Source organism: Onychomys torridus, chromosome 4 (genome assembly GCF_903995425.1).
Source record: "Onychomys torridus chromosome 4, mOncTor1.1, whole genome shotgun sequence".
Classification (NCBI taxonomy): domain Eukaryota; kingdom Metazoa; phylum Chordata; class Mammalia; order Rodentia; family Cricetidae; genus Onychomys; species Onychomys torridus.
This window is the reverse complement of record NC_050446.1, coordinates 66662896-66679469: the sequence shown is the minus strand read 5'-3', so window position 1 is coordinate 66679469 and position 16574 is coordinate 66662896. Positions and strand designations below refer to the sequence as shown.

The 16574-nt window shown below is 55.7% G+C and overlaps 1 protein-coding gene across 3 annotated transcripts; it reads left to right on the top strand.

Moving 5' to 3' along the window:
- Positions 1-698: 698 nt before the first annotated feature.
- Positions 699-16565, top strand: Tp53i11 (tumor protein p53 inducible protein 11). 3 transcript variants are annotated; one of them, XM_036184487.1, is made up of 8 exons: positions 701-1023; positions 10653-10800; positions 11377-11516; positions 12038-12096; positions 12279-12327; positions 12720-12816; positions 14041-14142; positions 14513-16565. In XM_036184487.1, the coding sequence occupies exons 3-8, from the start codon at positions 11388-11390 to the stop codon at positions 14644-14646; spliced, it is 570 nt and encodes a 189-aa protein (XP_036040380.1). In that variant the 5' UTR covers positions 701-1023; positions 10653-10800; positions 11377-11387; the 3' UTR covers positions 14647-16565. The 3 variants fall into 3 exon arrangements, with proteins under 3 accessions (XP_036040378.1, XP_036040380.1, XP_036040379.1); XM_036184485.1 differs by lacking the exon at positions 10653-10800 and having other exon boundaries at positions 699-1023; positions 11230-11516; XM_036184486.1 differs by lacking the exon at positions 10653-10800 and having other exon boundaries at positions 703-1023.
- The last annotated feature ends 9 nt before the right edge of the window (positions 16566-16574 follow it).

The window sequence follows — 16574 nt, the reverse complement described above, 5'->3', positions numbered from 1 at the left end:
AGACAAGATCTCAGCAGGAGGCAGGCCCTGGGCAATTGACTATAAAAGGGATGGGCTGGTGTAGGAGCCTGCCTTTTTAGGCCGATTCGCTCCTGAAGACCGCTCCTGAAGACCTCCCGGGACCCCTCAAAGATCACCCAGAAACACTCTCTTGGCATGGGCTGAGATAAAAGTCTGTTTGGTTCCTCTAACAAATATTCTGCAGTCCCAGGTAAGACCCCAGCCCTGGCATGCAGCATACAGCACAGGGACTCTCAGGTCGAAGGTCTCAGTGGGGTGAGAGTTCTTGTCATTTAGCAGTCCCTTCAAGCTGAGGAAGCAAGCTGGGCTGACAGAATACCTATTTTCCACTATCTTCAGGCCTAGGCTAAGCATTAATAGCTCACGGTTTTGTGAACTGGAGCTAGCCCTATTTACCTCTTGGGCTGCTGAGAACGCGAAGATTTCATTTATGAAAGTGTTTCAGCAAACGGTGACCATTATTAACCGTGTTATTTCACACTGGGTGGGGGCTGCCAGCCAAAGCCGGTCCCTTCCTTCCTAGACACTGGTCTAGGCCTGAGAATGGGTATTTTATCAACTCATAGGGGGATGTTTGCAGTCCCGGGAAAGGGGCGCTGTTTTCAGAACTTCCGAGAAAGTCCTGGGCGGCGAAGCGGCAGGGTGTCCCCGTCCGGGGATCCCCTGGCCAAGCGGGGGTGCGCCCCCCGCAGGCGGCGCCGGGCAAGGCCTCGGCTGCAGCCCCGGGTCCCCCAACCCCTCTGTGCCCGCCCTGGCCACCTCGGGGGCGAGGCAGCCGGGCGCGTGGGAGGGGACGGCGCGCCATTGGCTTGTGCGCGGCACTAGAGGAGGGACCAGTGCGGGCCGCCAGACTCGGGTGAGCCGGGCGGCGCAGGAGTCCAGCCTGCCCTGCCCTGCCCTGCCCTGTTCGCCCAGCGCGGCGCCGCGATGTGAGACTCTCTCCGCCGAAGCGTCTGCGGGGCACGCCAGCTCCGCGAGCGCAGCACCCCGCGCGCTAGGAACGTAAGTCCTCTGCCTCCGCCGCTGCTAGCCTCGCACTTCCCCGCCGCTGCCACCGCGCCGGCCGCTGCCTGCGCAGCGGAGCCCGGGGACTCTGGGGGGCCTTAGGGACCTCTAGGGGCAGCGAGCACCCTGCGCACACCAGCCAGGCGCCGGGACACTTGGCACCTGCGGGTCTGCCGGAGCCCGGGACCCCCGCTGAGCTCCTCGAGGCGCGGTCCTCTGTCCTTTTTGTTTGTCTCCTTGCACTGACTCGGTTTCCCTTTCTCCTCCTGCTCTCTTCTCTGCCACCTCCTTCCCCCGGGGCTGTTTATTTAGCCCTTGGCCTTCTCCCAGGCTATAGCTCTTTGCTTTGGAGCCAGAGAGAACGGAGCGACAAGCAGTTTCTTCTATCGCGGGGTCTCTGTCTTTCCGCGCTTAGTTCTCAGTCCCCTCCCCCTTTCTCGCTACCGCACCCCCTCCCGCCTTTGTTTCCTGGCCCGGGGATTGCGCCGTGCAAACTTGCGAGTTCCCAGGTCCTTGCCCCCAGTGGTACGTGGGCGGAGGAGGTGGCAGGGTTCCCGCTGCCCACTGGTCTGGCCGGACCTTCAGTATGGGTGCGGGGTGGGGGTGGGGGACTGGAGGAGTCGCGGTCTCCCTCCTCACAAAGTGGAGGAGTGTCAGCAGCCGCGTGGAAATGAGGAATAGATAGGAGGGGGAAGGGGCAAGGCCGGTGACACTCCAGAGTCCCTGCTGGAGAGGAGCGGACAGAAACATGGCTGGGCCGGATCCTAGTCCAGGGGGGTCAGGAGGGTGAACCAGGGCGATCCTCTCTCTTCTAATCGGCGCGGTTAGCTGCGAAGGGGCAGCGTTGGGCCTTTGGCTGTCGCAGGGTGGATTGGGGTCCCATGTAGTGCGCAAAAATACTCAGCGCACCATCCCCGGGACACCTCAGGACCAGATGTTCGCTTAGGGTCCCCTCTCGCCTCCTTCTTGCAGCCTGGGTGGAGCTGGCTTCTCCCGCCGGTGGGGTGGAGGAGCCGGGAGAGGCCCAGGAACCGCCCCCACCTTGCCCCAAAGCCTGAAGAACCCGGCCAAGGCCTCATCGAAGTCCCCCTGCCCGCACTTCCTGTTTCGTTTTTTTTTTTAAGACAAACTTTTCTGGATGGGACCTGGCGGGAGCAGATAAGTCCCTGGGTTTTGGGGGGCCCATACAGCTGTGCCTGTCGTTGGAACGCCCCCTCTGGAGGCTCCCGGAGCCGGCGGTGGTGGGACTATGGTGGGTTCGTGGAAGAATCCGGAGAGACACCACCTGCCTCTTAGTGGCAGCCCCAGGCTCAGTCTGAGTCCAAAAAAAAAATTTTTTTTTTTTATTGTCGGGTCGTTGGGAAATAAGAGTATACTTCAGATTTCTGTTGTCGCCTTTGTCTAGACGGCGCCCTCCCCTAGAGTCCCCTCTGGTTTCTGTGTCCTAGCTCTGGCTAGTCCTGCTCTGGCTTCTCTTCTGCAGGACTCTCAAGTCTGGCTGCCTCTTCCACTTGGTGTCCCCTGCTTTTACCTTTCCTGCCCCCGACTTCGCAGCTCCGCTCCTCGTAGGCTGAACTTGTGACAGCCCCCTCTGCTGGAGAGGCCTGAGGCTCCTGGCTAGGGCCAGGGTCTTCCTTCATTCAAGGTTCCTGCCTTTTCTATGTGTTCATTTACCGCCTGAAGCATCTGGGAGCACTACACAAAAGAGCTTTGACACAAACGGCTAGCCCAGGTCCCACAGGTCCCCGCACACCTGTGGAAGCCGCAAAGACTCTTCTCTGTGGCTTAAGCAAGGAGCGGCAAATAAATAAGCGATTGGGTCTTGCCTGGTGCCTTGGAGTTGTCCCAGGACCCAGAGGGCGGAGGCAGGAAGAGTTTGAGTTCCAGATCAGTCCGGACTATGTAGGAAGACCCCCATCTCAGAAAGAGGGAGAAGGCAAATTCTATAATGCAGGACAGAGGTCTGGGGAACATGTAGAGTGTTGGGGTGTTGAGGCCATTTTAAAGAGTGGTCAGTGATGCTTTTCCAATTCTGCAGAGTAGCCTGTGCCAAGAGCCCGAGGCAGCAACATGCTGCTTCTGTGGAGTGGGGCGGGGAAGAGTTAGGCACTGGTGAGAAAGGACGGGGACCCCCCCCCCAGTCTCATAGTTGAGAGAATTGATGCTAAGAGAGGATCTGCAAGCTAGCAGCACCCCCCCCCCAGGTCTGCATCACCCCCCACCCTCAAGGAGTGGCATCCACTTGTTGGCCACTGTGTTCTGAATACAGGTGGGAAGGCCTCACCCCAGTAGTCTTCTCTGTGTCCATCCCACAGCCATAGCAGTCAGGTACAGGGAGATAGCCACCCAGGCTGAGTGCCCTGGAAACTCTCTATCTTCCAAGACCCCCATGCTTCTCCCCACCTGCCTCAATCAGTGTGCTGGTCCTGACCCAGAAACACCCCTATTCTGTCTCACCCCAGTTTTTCCTGATACTGCCCTCTTTGGAGCACTCTTTTGTGTGGGCATGGAATCTGGAAGGGGTCTGCTCAGACACTGATCTAGTAAAGGGGGAAACAGACCAAGAAGTTGAGTCTTCAGGTCTAAACAGCAGCATTGTTGAGCACTGGCTACAAAATACAAGCTATTCTGGGTGTTCATAGGCAGCTTCTAATCAGGGAAAGTAAGTGTCATTGCTATGCCCATTTAATAGACGAGGAAATTGAGGCCCAGAGAAGCAGGTCCCTCTCCCAAGGCCACACAAGTTCTTAGGGTATGGGGAGCAGAGCCAGGATGTGAGCATGGACCCTTTGAGGAGTGACTTGCCTTGTTAACCACTCATCCAGAACCTGAGTATGGGGAGGGAAGTGTCAGCCTTGAACTGGGGTTCCCTACCCAGGGGAAAGCAGGGCTCCAGACCATTTAGTCTGAGGACACTGGCTTAGCACGGAGTATGCCTTCAAGGAAGCCCCCCAGTTAACCTTTCTGTGTGGTTGAGCAGCAGGGAGGGGCCTGGGGAGGGGTGATAATGGCTGGGAAGGGGGGCTGCTGCCTTATTCACAGGACTGTCCTGATGGATGATGGGGCCGGCTGCCCTTGAGGGCGCTGGCTCGGTCACCAGGCTCTGGGGAGGCTGGCCCACTCAGGGTTGAAAAGGACAGGAATTCTCCATGCTGTGTCTTGCCTTTTTGCAAGTGACAGCGGGACAGGAAAGGCCCTGTCAATGACTTCTGAGTGGTGAGAGGCTGTGTGAGAAGCTGCCCTGCCTTGCATAGGGCAACTGCCTCAGACCTCTGGGTGAAGCCCCTCCCCAGCCCCCAAGGGACGCGGCTCCCAGGCCTGGGCCCCACCCACCTCCTCCAACACAGCAAAGGATTCTTTATGTTTTGTCCTCTAAGCTCTGAAGATATATGTGATGAAATTCAAGGCTTTTCCTTTGCCCCTCTGGAAACCAGCCGGCTTTCAAAGACAGAGAGAGCGCTGGGTCCAGGGTCTTGCAATAATGGGGGACAGACCACCAAAGTCTACTAAACCAGAAGCAAACTTTATTCCAGGAAAAGAATAAAGAAAAAAAAAAAGGAAAAAAGGAAAAATACACCACTTCAGGGCACAAAAGCTTGTCAGCTAGCTGAGGCCACAGCCAGAGTTGGATTTCAAGGCTGTGGCAGTTGGAAGGGGGTTATGGGCCCCTTTTTATAGTAAGGGGGAAGGCATTAGGTGCAGAGTACATGCTAGGAGTCAGGTCGTTAACTTTGGTCCAGGCAGTTGTTGGCTATAAGGGGCAAGGGGGTTAAAAGTTAACCCCTGGCTGCTGACAGAGGAGCTGGCTGTAAGCAGACAGCCATTGTTAGCAGTTAACCTTTAGAGCTGATGACTGTCAGTGTTCATAAGAACTCTTAAGCTATAATTTAATTTTTCTATGTTCCTGGACCCTTGAGAGGACCCGTGAGGAGATAAAATCTCTACAAGGTAGTAGGAGAGGCAGGAAGGTCTGCCAAGGCTGGGCAGGGCCAAGTAGAAATGTAAATGAATGTGCTTAATATTGCTGGAGTCCTGCTTGCCTAGTCAAACCTGGAGGGGGGAGGGAGGCTCGGGACCACACTTGCCAACTTCTACACAGAAAACTGTGGTGAAGGCTAGCTCTGGGTCATTACGCCAGTGACCTCAGCTGAACCCCTTGAAGCACAGTGACTCAGGACACCTTGACTTCCCAGTGGCAGGGCAAACCCTGAGGCTTGAGATCCAAGGGTCAGGTTCCTGAAGGTTCGAGGAACCGGGCATGGACTCCATAGCTTTGCCGCTGGGATGGGTCTGCTGCCATGGCTCCCAGGCTGGAGGATTTCACATCGTGGTCTTTGTCTACTGGCTCCTCCTTTTGTCCTCCTCACCTTTCACAGCAGCTTAGCGACTACTGAGCCGGTGAGAGGTGCCAGTCCAGCCCACCCACCGGTCACTGCTCTGTCTACCTAGGCAGCATGCTATAATAATTCTGTTCTGCGGGGACTGTGGCTCAGCTAGGCTACTAGCAGGTGCTGTGCACAACACCATCCCTTCCATTTCCCCTTTGCTTGGGCCTGGAAGATCTCCAGAGAGACCCATGCCACAGAGGACATTATACATGTCAATACTGCTGACTGTGTCCTGTGACCCTTGGCTGTGTGGGTGAGGCATAACACCCAATTGCAGGGAATATGGTTCCTCACACAGCAGCAGGCCCTCCTGAGACCAGGTCTGGGAATGCAAGCCTGGGGTGAGAACGTGATGCATTCACCTTTTGCTCCCTGTGACACTTTGAGATGTGGGTCACTTTGCCACAGGGCCCCAGCAGTTGATTCCTAGAAGGTGGTTAGACCTCCATCTTGTCGCAGACTATTGGGGGTACCCTAGGGGAGGCTCTGGGGCCCAGGGGCAGAGTCTTCTCCACCTACCCTCTCACTAGGCCCTCCAAACTCTGAACTCTGCCTTTCACTGTCCTCGCTTGCAAATAGCTCTGTTCAGACCCACTTCCAGTTATTCTTTGCAGAGATAACAGAACAATGGTCTCCAATCTGTGGCACCAGTTCCCAGGGCCCTGCCCACATCACAGGCCCTGAACCCCAGGGAGGCCAGTCCTAGGGAGGGCTCTGCAGGTACTGGGGACACACAAAGACTTCCAGGGGAGATTATTCTGGAAGATGGCTTGAAGCTCAGTTGTGTTTGGCTGTGTGTGTGTGTGTGTGTGTGTGTGTGTGTGTGTGTGTGTGTGTGTGTGTTTTCCAGGAACACTCCATTACCAGGCACTCACACACACACAAACACAGACATTCATTCCCCAACCTCCCCTCCCTAGACCCTCTCAGGAGATCCAGTGAAAAGCTCAGCTCACAACAAACTTGAATTCTAGCTTGGCCACACCCTTCGAGCCAGGCACTCTTGAATAAATAAGTCACTGGGGCCTTAGTGCTCTCATCTGAAAAAAATGGAACGGACTTGGCTATTGTCACAGGTGATAATGTGGACTTTAAGGGGGTTCCTAGGCTGGATGTGCTGGCCACTGGCTCCTGTCCTCTGTTCAGGCAGGACATGTAGGCGGCTCTCCTCACTGAAGGAGGGCAGTTGCAGCCCCTGTGTCTGTGCTCACGATGGGGAGGAAGTGGCTCCCTGGCTGAGGGACTATGGCTGTGACTCAGGGGAAGTCACCCGAGCAGCTGTGGGTGTTCTGGGTCCCTTCCTCCCTCCCCTCCCAGGGCAGCAGGTTTCCTAAGCCAGCCCTCCTGGGCACAGCCTCCCATGTCAGGACAGCTCTGTAGTCCGTTGGTTTCTATGGTAACCAGCCTTCCTGGGAAGGATGGGGAAGTCCTCCAGGGTCAGTTTGGGAGGTGTGAGCCCCTATCTCATCAGCTCTACTGCCCAGGGCTGAGTCTGGCTAGGAGTTCATTAATAACACAGTTTTCTGCTGTCCTTAGTGTAGCACAATTCAGGGGCCCAGCTCCTAGACTGCCCTCTTTATGGTACATCACAAACCTGATGAGTGGACTAGTTTCTTAGATGAGGACTTAGAAGCTCAGAGGGGCTAAGTAATTTTCCTGAGGTCACAGAGCAGTGGAGAGGAAGAGTTAAAATTTGAATCCAAGTTTTACTAATCATTAAACTTGTGTTCCTTTAATCCCAGAACTTAGAAGGCAGAGGCAGGTGGATCTCTGAGTTCAAGCCCAGCCTAGTTTACAAAGTGAGTTCCAGGACAGCCAGGGTTACTCAGGGAAACCTTGTCTAAAAAAATAAAAAATAAAAAAATAAAAGGAAAAAGAAATAAAAAAGAAGGGGTACTCCTCATCCCTGGCCTTGTTCCCCCCAGAATCCTCCTGTTCCTGTCTTGAGACACCCACTCCCCTGGCCAGGAAGGCACTATCATCCACGTCATTATACTGGCGCTCCTGATGGAACCACTGGCCTAAAGTGCATGCCTCTTTAGAGAGTGGTTCTGCCCCATCCTCTACACCCCTCTCCTGTCCCAGGCCACCACCGGCTTGCATGAAGCTTAGGGCGATCCCTTAAGTTCCCTAAGTTCCAGCTGTTCTGTGTGGAGGGCTCAAGAGCCTGCCCTGTCTCCCTCTCTGGCTGTCCCCGTCTACTGCAGCTGGGAGACCTGGGCTGTGAGGACAGGTGCTCTGAGGAGCACAGGCCCTCTGCTCTCCTGTGGGGTCAGCCTTTGGACCTAGGAAATGAGAAGTGATACGACCTAAGTTGTAAATGGCCAGGGGTAAGCACCCTGCGGAGGAGGGCAGGGTAGAGCTGGCAGGGAGGACTCCCCCCTTGATGGGGCTCAGAGTGACTGTCACTCTTAGAAGGTTGGAGAGTTGCGGGCTTTGAGAGGATGGCTGCCGAGGAGTCTGACAGCCCTGTTCTTCTCCACGTCGGTGAGCATGAGGGTGGAGGACTGGCCACCCCTCCCACAGTCACAGTGGGAGTGTGGAGGCCCTCAGAACAGCTTGCCGGGAGCCTGGCGGGCCTGAGTGGCAGGGGCCTTTTCCAGCCTTGTCGGCTGGGTGAGGAAAGGAAAGGCAGCAGGTAGGAAGACAGACCCCACCCAGGGCAGCGCACTTGACTGGAGGGTACACACCTACATTCTCTGGCACTTCTGCATCCCTGATCCCCATTTCACAGAGGGAAACTGAGGCTGAGAGTGCTTTGGTGGCTCTCCTCAAGCCTGCAGCTCATCAGTAGGTAGGGCCAAGAATCAAGGCCTGATTCAGTGGCTCAAAGCCAGTGTGTGGCCAGGGTTCCCAGGAATGGAGGGGGAGAGGCCATCACTTACGTTAAAATGATATCAGGCCTGAAACCCTTGGCAAGTGGCTTTGGTAGGGAAGGGTGGGGGAGGGGAGGCCGGAAGGTGGGTGCACCTGTGTGTGTGTGTGTGTGTGTGTGTGTGTGTGTGTGTGTGTGTGTGTGTTGGTGGGTGAGTCATGGGGCAGAGGAAAACAGTGCTGGGAAGCTTCCAGACCCACAAGGAGGGACATGCTAAAACTGGTCTTGTACAGGGCACTGAAGTCTGGGGGCTTGGTCCCGGGTGGTGGGGAGGTACTAATGAAACCAGGCTCCTGGTCCTCTCTGTCCAGAGTCACTGGACAAGGTGTAGAGGAAGCACTGGGGAGGGTGGTAGGCTGCTAACTGTCATCTTCACCAGACACTGTCTAAGACAGGACACTGAGTGCAGACCTGAGGGAGACAGCATGCTTCTCACAGCATTTTCTGAGCTAGCCCCTTCTTTCCCACGTGAGACGTGGGGAGACTGAGGCACAGACGCTAAGCAGATGGTTTAGAGGCCCACTTAAGCCCCACTGCAGATTCCAGAAGTGAGTCCAGGCAGCAAGTGTGCAGCCCTCCAGCTGTGGCCCCAGCGGTCGGCACTTTCTGAATTTGGTTTTGCCCAGAGTCTTGCTTCTCCTTAGGCCAGCTTGGGGTGGGGTTGGGAGTGGGGGTGGGTGGTTGTTCCCATAGCTCAGATGGGAACACTGGACCTCAGAGAAAAGACATTTGCTCTAACTGCCGATGACAAGGTACCCCATTCTCTACACCAGCTGAACTCTGGTGTCCCATACCCACGCTGTCACAGAGAGCTCTCTTCTGTGCACCTACCTCTCTTCCTACTCTGACCCATTTTCTCTTACTGCCTCAAGGTCTCTAGGACGTTGGAGCTAAAGTCCCATTTCACAGATGAGGAAACGGAGGCTCAGATGAGTGAGGTGACTCACCCAAGGTCACAAGACTAATGAAGGGCGCAGGAGGATTGAGTTAGGTAGCCTGTCACATCTGGCCCCATGAGAAAGAATCCAGGGGCCTTAAAGAGTGGGGTCAAAATAGAAATGGTCCACAGCAAGCGTTGGCTTGAGCATGGGAGAGCTGAAGTGGATGTGCATTGTGGGAGGCATGTGTGGTGGCCTGGATGTCCACTTTGTCCACACACCTCAGCAGGCTCACTCTGGGCCATTTACCCCGGAGGCATGGGAATGTGTGATCCCATCAACTACATGCAAAGGGAGGCTAGAGACAACTGGATGTCCCTCATGTGGCTCAACTGTCCCACAGAATCCTGATGTGCACTAAAAAGGAATGGGCACTTGGGGTACCAGGCCTTGGTGAGCCCAGAAAGGCACCCTGCTGGGATTCTGTTTATGCAACAGCTGAGAAAATCCAGATGAGTCTAGAGTGACAGGCATCACACCCGTGACTGCTGGAAGTGGGGATCAGGGTATGACTGGGATGGCACACATCCACTGTAGTCTGGACATGTGAGCCCGGTACCTGACCTGGAGGAGAAAGTGACATGAATTATCTGCACAGTCATGTCTGCGTGGATTAAAATGAAGGGTCAGAGGGGACATGGGAAGGATGTGGCCAGGTGACTGACCTCTCCATCCTTAGAGGAGGGGTGGACTGGGCTGAGCTCTGCACCCTTGTATGACTTGGCAGAGGGAGGGTTAGGGATGCTGGGGTGTGTGTTCAGTCTGTCTGGGGTCAGAAGCCCTGGTAGTGCCGCCAGTGTCTCCAGCACCCCCAGCAGGCACAGGAAGGAACAACAACCACTCGTTTTACCAACTAGGAGCAAGGGGGCTGGGTGTCAGGACTGGGGCCCAGGCCTCGCTCTTCCAGCTGGCCCAGTGGTCATTTTGAACAGAAGCCACTGGACCTCCTCCTAATGTATGGATTCCATCTGCATCCGCAGTCCATGCCTCTCTGCTGTTGTGTTTGTTGGGATGATTCTTTCATTTCGAGAGTCTGGCAGATTTGAAAAGGAACCTGGGTGATCCAGGAACATACCCTGGGGCTGGAAGACACGCTCAGGGACCTGGCACCGGGCAGCAGGTGGCTTGGAGGAGGGAAGACAGCTTCTGCACTCTGATTGGAATGAGTGTGCTCGAGGGTGCTGTGGGTGAAAATGAGACTCTGGGGTGCACAGGGCACTTGGCACTGGCTGGTGCACAGGTTGGCTGTGATGCTTTTTTCCTATTGTTCAGCTGGCCTCTGGACATTCCAGGAGGACTCTCCTCACCTGTGGAATCATCCTCCTTTGCACCCATCCTTCAGGGTCTTGTGATGCAGAGTTCTGGGGCTGCCTGGGGTCAGCCAGAGCCTCACCTTGTCACCCCCCCCATACTCTGTCTCCTTAGACTGTGAGGACTGCACACAGGGGAGGAGTACTCATCTCAGACTCCAGTGCCCATCTCAGCACCTGGCTCACTGCTCACCTCACAGTGTGTGCCCAGGACTGGCCTGTGTGGTATTGCTGGTTGCCAGGGCTGGGGGCTGTGGAAGATGGTGGGTGCATGTGGGGGTGGGGGTGGGGGTGGGAAGTAGAGGCTGTGGATGCCGATGTCAGGGAGTGGGTGAGGTCTGGGAGGTATGGCACTACCTGAACCCTTATTTTTGGGATGTCTAGGGGGCAGGAAGACCAGCAGGCCGGCTTGCTGGCAGTGGGGCATAGTCTGGGCAGGTCCATGTGGCCCAGAGCTTAGGGCTTAGGAGGGTCTCTCTGGGCTTGGGCAGAATCCTTACCTCCCTGAAGTCTCTTTTGTCTCGATGACCCCTAAATCTTGTCAGTGAGATCCATCCCGGTTCAAATGCCTTTTCTAAAGCCCATATGCCACTCAAGGGATGACTGTAAGGCTTTGTCTGACCCAAGCACCTGGCTTGTGCCATGTCCATGGGGGGGCCAGGCTGCAGCATCCTCCTCAACCCATTTTACAGGAGAGGAAACTGAGGCAGCTGCAGCTTCATCTTCTCTCAGGCCCTGGGTAGGGCCTGGCCACACCCTTCTCACCCTACATTGGGACCCGGGGTCTGGAAGTCGAGCAGGAACGATGGCTGAGGCCAGTGTCTCCCCATGTCCCTCAGCAAAGGACAACATGGCAGCCAAACAGCCTCCTCCGCTCATGAAGAAGCACAGCCAGACGGACCTTGTGAGCCGCCTGAAGACCAGGAAGATCCTGGGCGTGGGCGGGGAGGATGATGATGGCGAAGTGCATCGGTCAAAGGTGCGTCATACCAGGAGAGGAGGCAAGGCTCTCAGAGCTGCGGGAGCCTACAACTTCCCGTGCTCCATCCTCTGCAACGGCAGGGGGATGATATGCATAGTGTCAGCAGTTTTGTAGAAAGACCCCAGTGCTCCTTAGGAACAGGCATAGACCGTCTTAAAGACATGAGCAGACCCTACTAGCCCAGCAAGCTGTCCATGTGATTAGTGACCCAATGTACAGACGAGGAAGCTGAGTAACTTCCTTGAGGTGACATCAGTGATGGACAGAACCAGGCTTCCAGTCCATGGTGGGCAGACCCTGAGCTTTCCTTCCTAACTGTCTCTTTTTAGCTTCTCTCTTATCTGGGTGCTAAGGGAGGCAGGATAGGTTAGAGACTCTGCAGCGACGAGACCTCTATGTCAGTCAGAGGTGCTCTGGGCCCCAGGTGTACACACAGGTGCTGGGGGGAGGGTGGGTGGGTGGGATGCTGAAGAGGGGTTGCCTTCCCTGATGCCTCTGACTTCTGTGTCCACACACAGATCAGCCAGGTCTTGGGCAATGAGATCAAGTTTGCTGTTCGGGAGCCTCTGGGACTCAGGTGAGTAGCACGTCTTGTTTTGATGGGTATGGGTAAGGTCCTTCATGACTGGGCCTGGCTCTGGATTCCACCCACATTGTTCATTACCTCCCCAAACAGCCCGGGTGTCTGGGCTTTCCCGAGTGTTGCCTAGGGTCTGGGTTGAGAGTGTGGCGGTAACTTCCCCCTCTGCACCTCCCCAGGGTATGGCAGTTTCTTTCTGCTACGCTCTTCTCCAGTGTGGCCATCATGGTGAGTCCTTGTGTTCGTCCTGGTCCTGGCTACAAGCGGGTCTGGTGCTTATCAGCTGCTGGCACCTCAGACTTAGAACTAGGTGCAGGGAGGAGGTGGATGGGTGTGGCCCTTTACCCTCCCTCAGCTTCTGCATCCCACCACTGGTTGCTGCTATCTCCACATCGAGGCCCATCCGTCAGGGTCTTTGTTAGTTCCAGGGCTGGCAGTCTGCCCCTCACCAGTGTGCTATGCCCCAAAGCAACTAGAACCTCATGATCTGGGCTCTGGGAACCCTTGGGAGGGGGCAATGAGGTCCTGCCCTGGGGATCCTGGCTATGTCCTTGGAGGAAAGATGTCCCCAGCATTCATCTCAGCCTGGAGCTGACCCTGTGGTCCTCTGCTGCTCACAGGCCCTCGCTCTCCCTGACCAGCTCTACGATGCAGTTTTTGATGGGGCTGAGGTCACCAGCAAGACTCCCATCCGCCTCTACGGTGGTGCCCTCCTTAGTGAGTACTTCTGGGCCGATGGTGGGAGAGTGGGGAGACCCAGCTGGCCTCAGGGCGTCACCTGGACCCTTGGGGATCCTGAAACAGCCTCCTTTCATTCCCAAGCAGGCTGGCAGCCTGGGTCCCTTCATCTGTGACTGGGCTGAGCATGGGCTGCCACCTTGTGGCCATTGGTGGAATGCATATGGTTGGTTGGGAATATTGAGGCTACCAGGGCACTGCCCTGGCAGTGAGCATTGAGGAGCAAGTTGAAGGAAGCTCAGGTCCTGCCTACCCGAGTCTCATAGCCTAGAGGAGGGCAGATTCAGAACAGTGTCCTCCGGACCCTTTCCCCACTCCATCTCTATCCCAAATGCATTTGGTCCTTTTGGTTTCTTCTCTAATCAGAGTGCACAACAGATGACAAGCCAAATTATAGTTTTAAAGTTCAACATAAGGGCTATCACTCCCCTCCCTAAAATATTCTATGGCTTACCACTGTATGGAGATCAAAGCCCTACATTTATGCCTGACAGTCAAGGTCCTGTGTGGGGGCTGGGCATATCAGTGGATCCAGCCTCACCTCCCTATCTGCTTCCTCTGTGTTATATGTTGGGTCTCAAGGGCAGCTGCACAAAAAGGTGCCTTCTCCTCAGTTTCAGAGGACCGCTGGTCCTCTGCACATGCAGTTTCTCCAATTTTATGCCAGTTGGACATAAACTTGCTGTGAGCAAGGCAGTGGTGGCAATGGGCTGTCAGGGTGGCTGACACCACCTGAGCACACTATGGACACTTCCCTGGTGTCCAGAGATCAGACACCGAGGGGTAAGCCATAATGGTTGTTCTGCCACTAAAATCAAGGCCTGTCCTGCTCTCCCAGAGTGAACACTTCCTTGGCACAAGTTTTCTGTCTCCAGGTTCCTCTCTTAGGGACACTAAGTTGTAGGCCCAGGTAACTGAGTTCCCAGACTTCCCCACACAGCATCACAAGGGCAGAGGGATCATGGAGCTGGAGGTCCTTGCCCCATTGTGCGGATGAAGACACTAAGTCCCAGGGAAGAGAGCCTGGCCTGGGCTGCATGGGGCTTTAGAAACAATGTGAACAGCCTCCAGAACAGAGTTGGGTCTGCAGAGACAAGGACTTTGGGAGAGGGGCAGTTTGATCTCAGGAGTTGGTTTTGTGGGGTAAGGAGGTTCGGATCCCTGGACTGGGGGTCATGCTGCCCCTGTGCTTGATCCCAACAGGCATCTCTCTGATCATGTGGAATGCGCTCTACACGGCTGAGAAGGTCATCATCCGATGGACTCTGCTCACTGAGGCCTGCTACTTTGGGGTGCAGTCCTTGGGTGAGTAGTGTAGGGTGGAAAGGATGGCAGGGTGCCGGAAGAAGGAGACAGAATACTGGGGACTGTGATATACACCCATGTCCTGAATCCACAGCCCAGCTGCTCCCTCCCGTACGTGCATCCTTCAAGCCCACCGCCCACTGATACTCAGGGTTGTGCATTGCTAGGCACCTGTCGCTTGGGGGCAGCAGACTAGGGGTATCTGCCAACTGGACTGGGCTTGGTATTGAGCTCCTGGAGGTCAACCAGCCCTCCCTCCTCAGCCCCCACTCCCCAGGGATGAAGGAGGGCGTTTAGTAGAGCACCATGATGGGAGGGACTTGAGCACATCTCTGTTTCTGACTTCTGACTCCCCTGACTTCCTTCACAGTGGTCACTGCCACACTTGCTGAGACAGGCCTCATGTCCCTGGGGACCCTGCTGCTCCTGGCCAGCCGCCTCCTCTTCGTCATTGTCAGCATCTACTACTATTACCAAGTCGGCCGGAAACCCAAGAAAGTGTAGCTGGCTGGGACCTGCCAGGGCCTGGAGCTGGGCCAGAATGGCTGGGGACTTCACTGTCTGGGAGCCCCAGGCAGGTCTGCAGGCAGGCAGGGTGCACCCACCTTGCTTCCCTGCCAGGCACTCCCTGGAGTCAGCTTGCACCTTCTAGGCTTCTAGGAGTGAGTGACAAGTCAGGCTGGGGCCTCTGCACCCAACTCCTCGTCCCATCTAGGGACACCCCCTTGCCCTGGCTTTCTTGACCTCTAGACTCTAATAGACACACAGTCTAGAGCAGAGTGCTGGGGTCTGGGCTGAGTCAGGGTTAGTTCCTCTGCCAGGAAGCCCTTTTCTCTCTAGGAGATTATATCAGCCCCAGCAGCAGGTCCCAGCTCCTCTTCATCCAGAAACCTGAAAACTGGGTCTCCCTATATGAGTCCCTCACATCCCAAACACACACACACACACACACACACACACACACACACACACACACACACACACATTTCCAGGGCCCCTACTGTGGTCAGCTATCAAGGGGAATGGCTGCCTCCCTTGGGCCTAGGTCCCCATTCTTGATCTGCATACCTGACCCTCTCTTTGGCCTGCTGTAGAATGTTCTGATACTCTGGCTGTCTGCACCCCAAAGCCCAGAGTCCCTCCCGGACAGACCAGGGTTAGACAATGTAACACAAGCCCTGACAGGCCCTGGCACCTCAGCTGGCCATGGGCTCCTAGTGCATGAGGAATTCTGAAAGGGAGCAAGGCAGGGGCTTTTCCTAGGCATGGCCTCCAAGGCCTGCATGGCTACACCTGGCTCAGTGCCTCCTCAAGATCCCCTCCAGAGGCTGTCCCAAGGCCTACAGCCCCTCCAACTCTACAGAAGTAAGGACACAGAAGTGGGTCTGCCCTTCCTCAGCACCCTGACAGTGGGCCTCTAGAGCTGAAGACACACCCCTGGAGCCACCATCCCATGTGGCCCCTCCCCTTGGTCCTAGCTCCTGGCACTTTTCTTCCCTTCAGACCAAGCACACTAAGTAAGAGAGGTAGCCTGAGGCCTATCTCTTTCCCTTCTGCAAGGGGGTGGTCCTCCCCCCAACCCCACCCCCCAGGCCCCTGCGCCTGGGGAGCTTTTCTCTAGGGCACCTAGGTTCACAGCTTCCCTGAGCTTATTTGGCCCTGCGGCCAAGTGCCCCATGACTATGGCCTATGCCCAGCAGAGGAGACTCCAGGGAAGTTTTCAATGGAAGACATGCCCAGCAGAGCCCCAGGCTGCTTCTGCTAACCATGGTCTGGCAGAGTGGCAAGAATCTGTGCTTTCAAAGAAGGGACCATTGTGTGCATCCACCTTCTGCTGCTGGCTTTGCGCCAGTCTCTCAGTCCCACCTCTTGACTCAGAGCACAGGCCCAGCCGCTGCCACCTCTCAGTTCAGTCCCAGCTGCTGTAGACGGGGTGGCATTGTTGACTGCTCTCAGTGGTGATGAGGAGTTATCCTCTTGGATCCCCTATGGATGCAGATAGAGTCCCCAAGGAGGTAGTCAGAAAAGTGGAAAATGCCAGCCATGCTCAGCCCTTCTGGGGACATCTGCCAGTCTTCCCTTCAGCGACAGGAGGTGGCAGGTCCTGCCCTGGGGTGGGAGTGGGCTGGTCAGGTCACCTTGGTTAAACTGCAGTGATACCTTCACATGGGCTGGGGTCAAGGTCAGACCAAGGCTGGCATACAGACCTGCTTGTGGCCTCTGGGAGACACTAGGCTAGGAAGGAGGCAGAGAGGGAGATAGGAACCCCACCCTGAATCCAAGCTTGGGGTGCCCTGGCTGCCCCTCAGCTCTTGTCATGCTTCTGTCTCAGCCCCCAAGACCTCCTCTGTCATGGTCACTATTTATTCCTCAGTCCTTTTTTCTTTTTGTAAGAAACAGTCACAAAAACAAATGCAAAATGATCTGTTTGG

Excerpts from the sequence above, each read along its gene's own strand:
- Tp53i11 (XM_036184485.1), top strand. The coding sequence starts at position 11,343 with ATGGCTGAGGCCAGTGTCTCCCCATGTCCCTCAGCAAAGGACAACATG. Across the intron at positions 12,097-12,278 it reads CGGGAGCCTCTGGGACTCAG|GGTATGGCAGTTTCTTTCTG; the intron begins GTGAGTAGCACG and ends GCACCTCCCCAG. Across the intron at positions 12,328-12,719 it reads TCTCCAGTGTGGCCATCATG|GCCCTCGCTCTCCCTGACCA; the intron begins GTGAGTCCTTGT and ends TGCTGCTCACAG.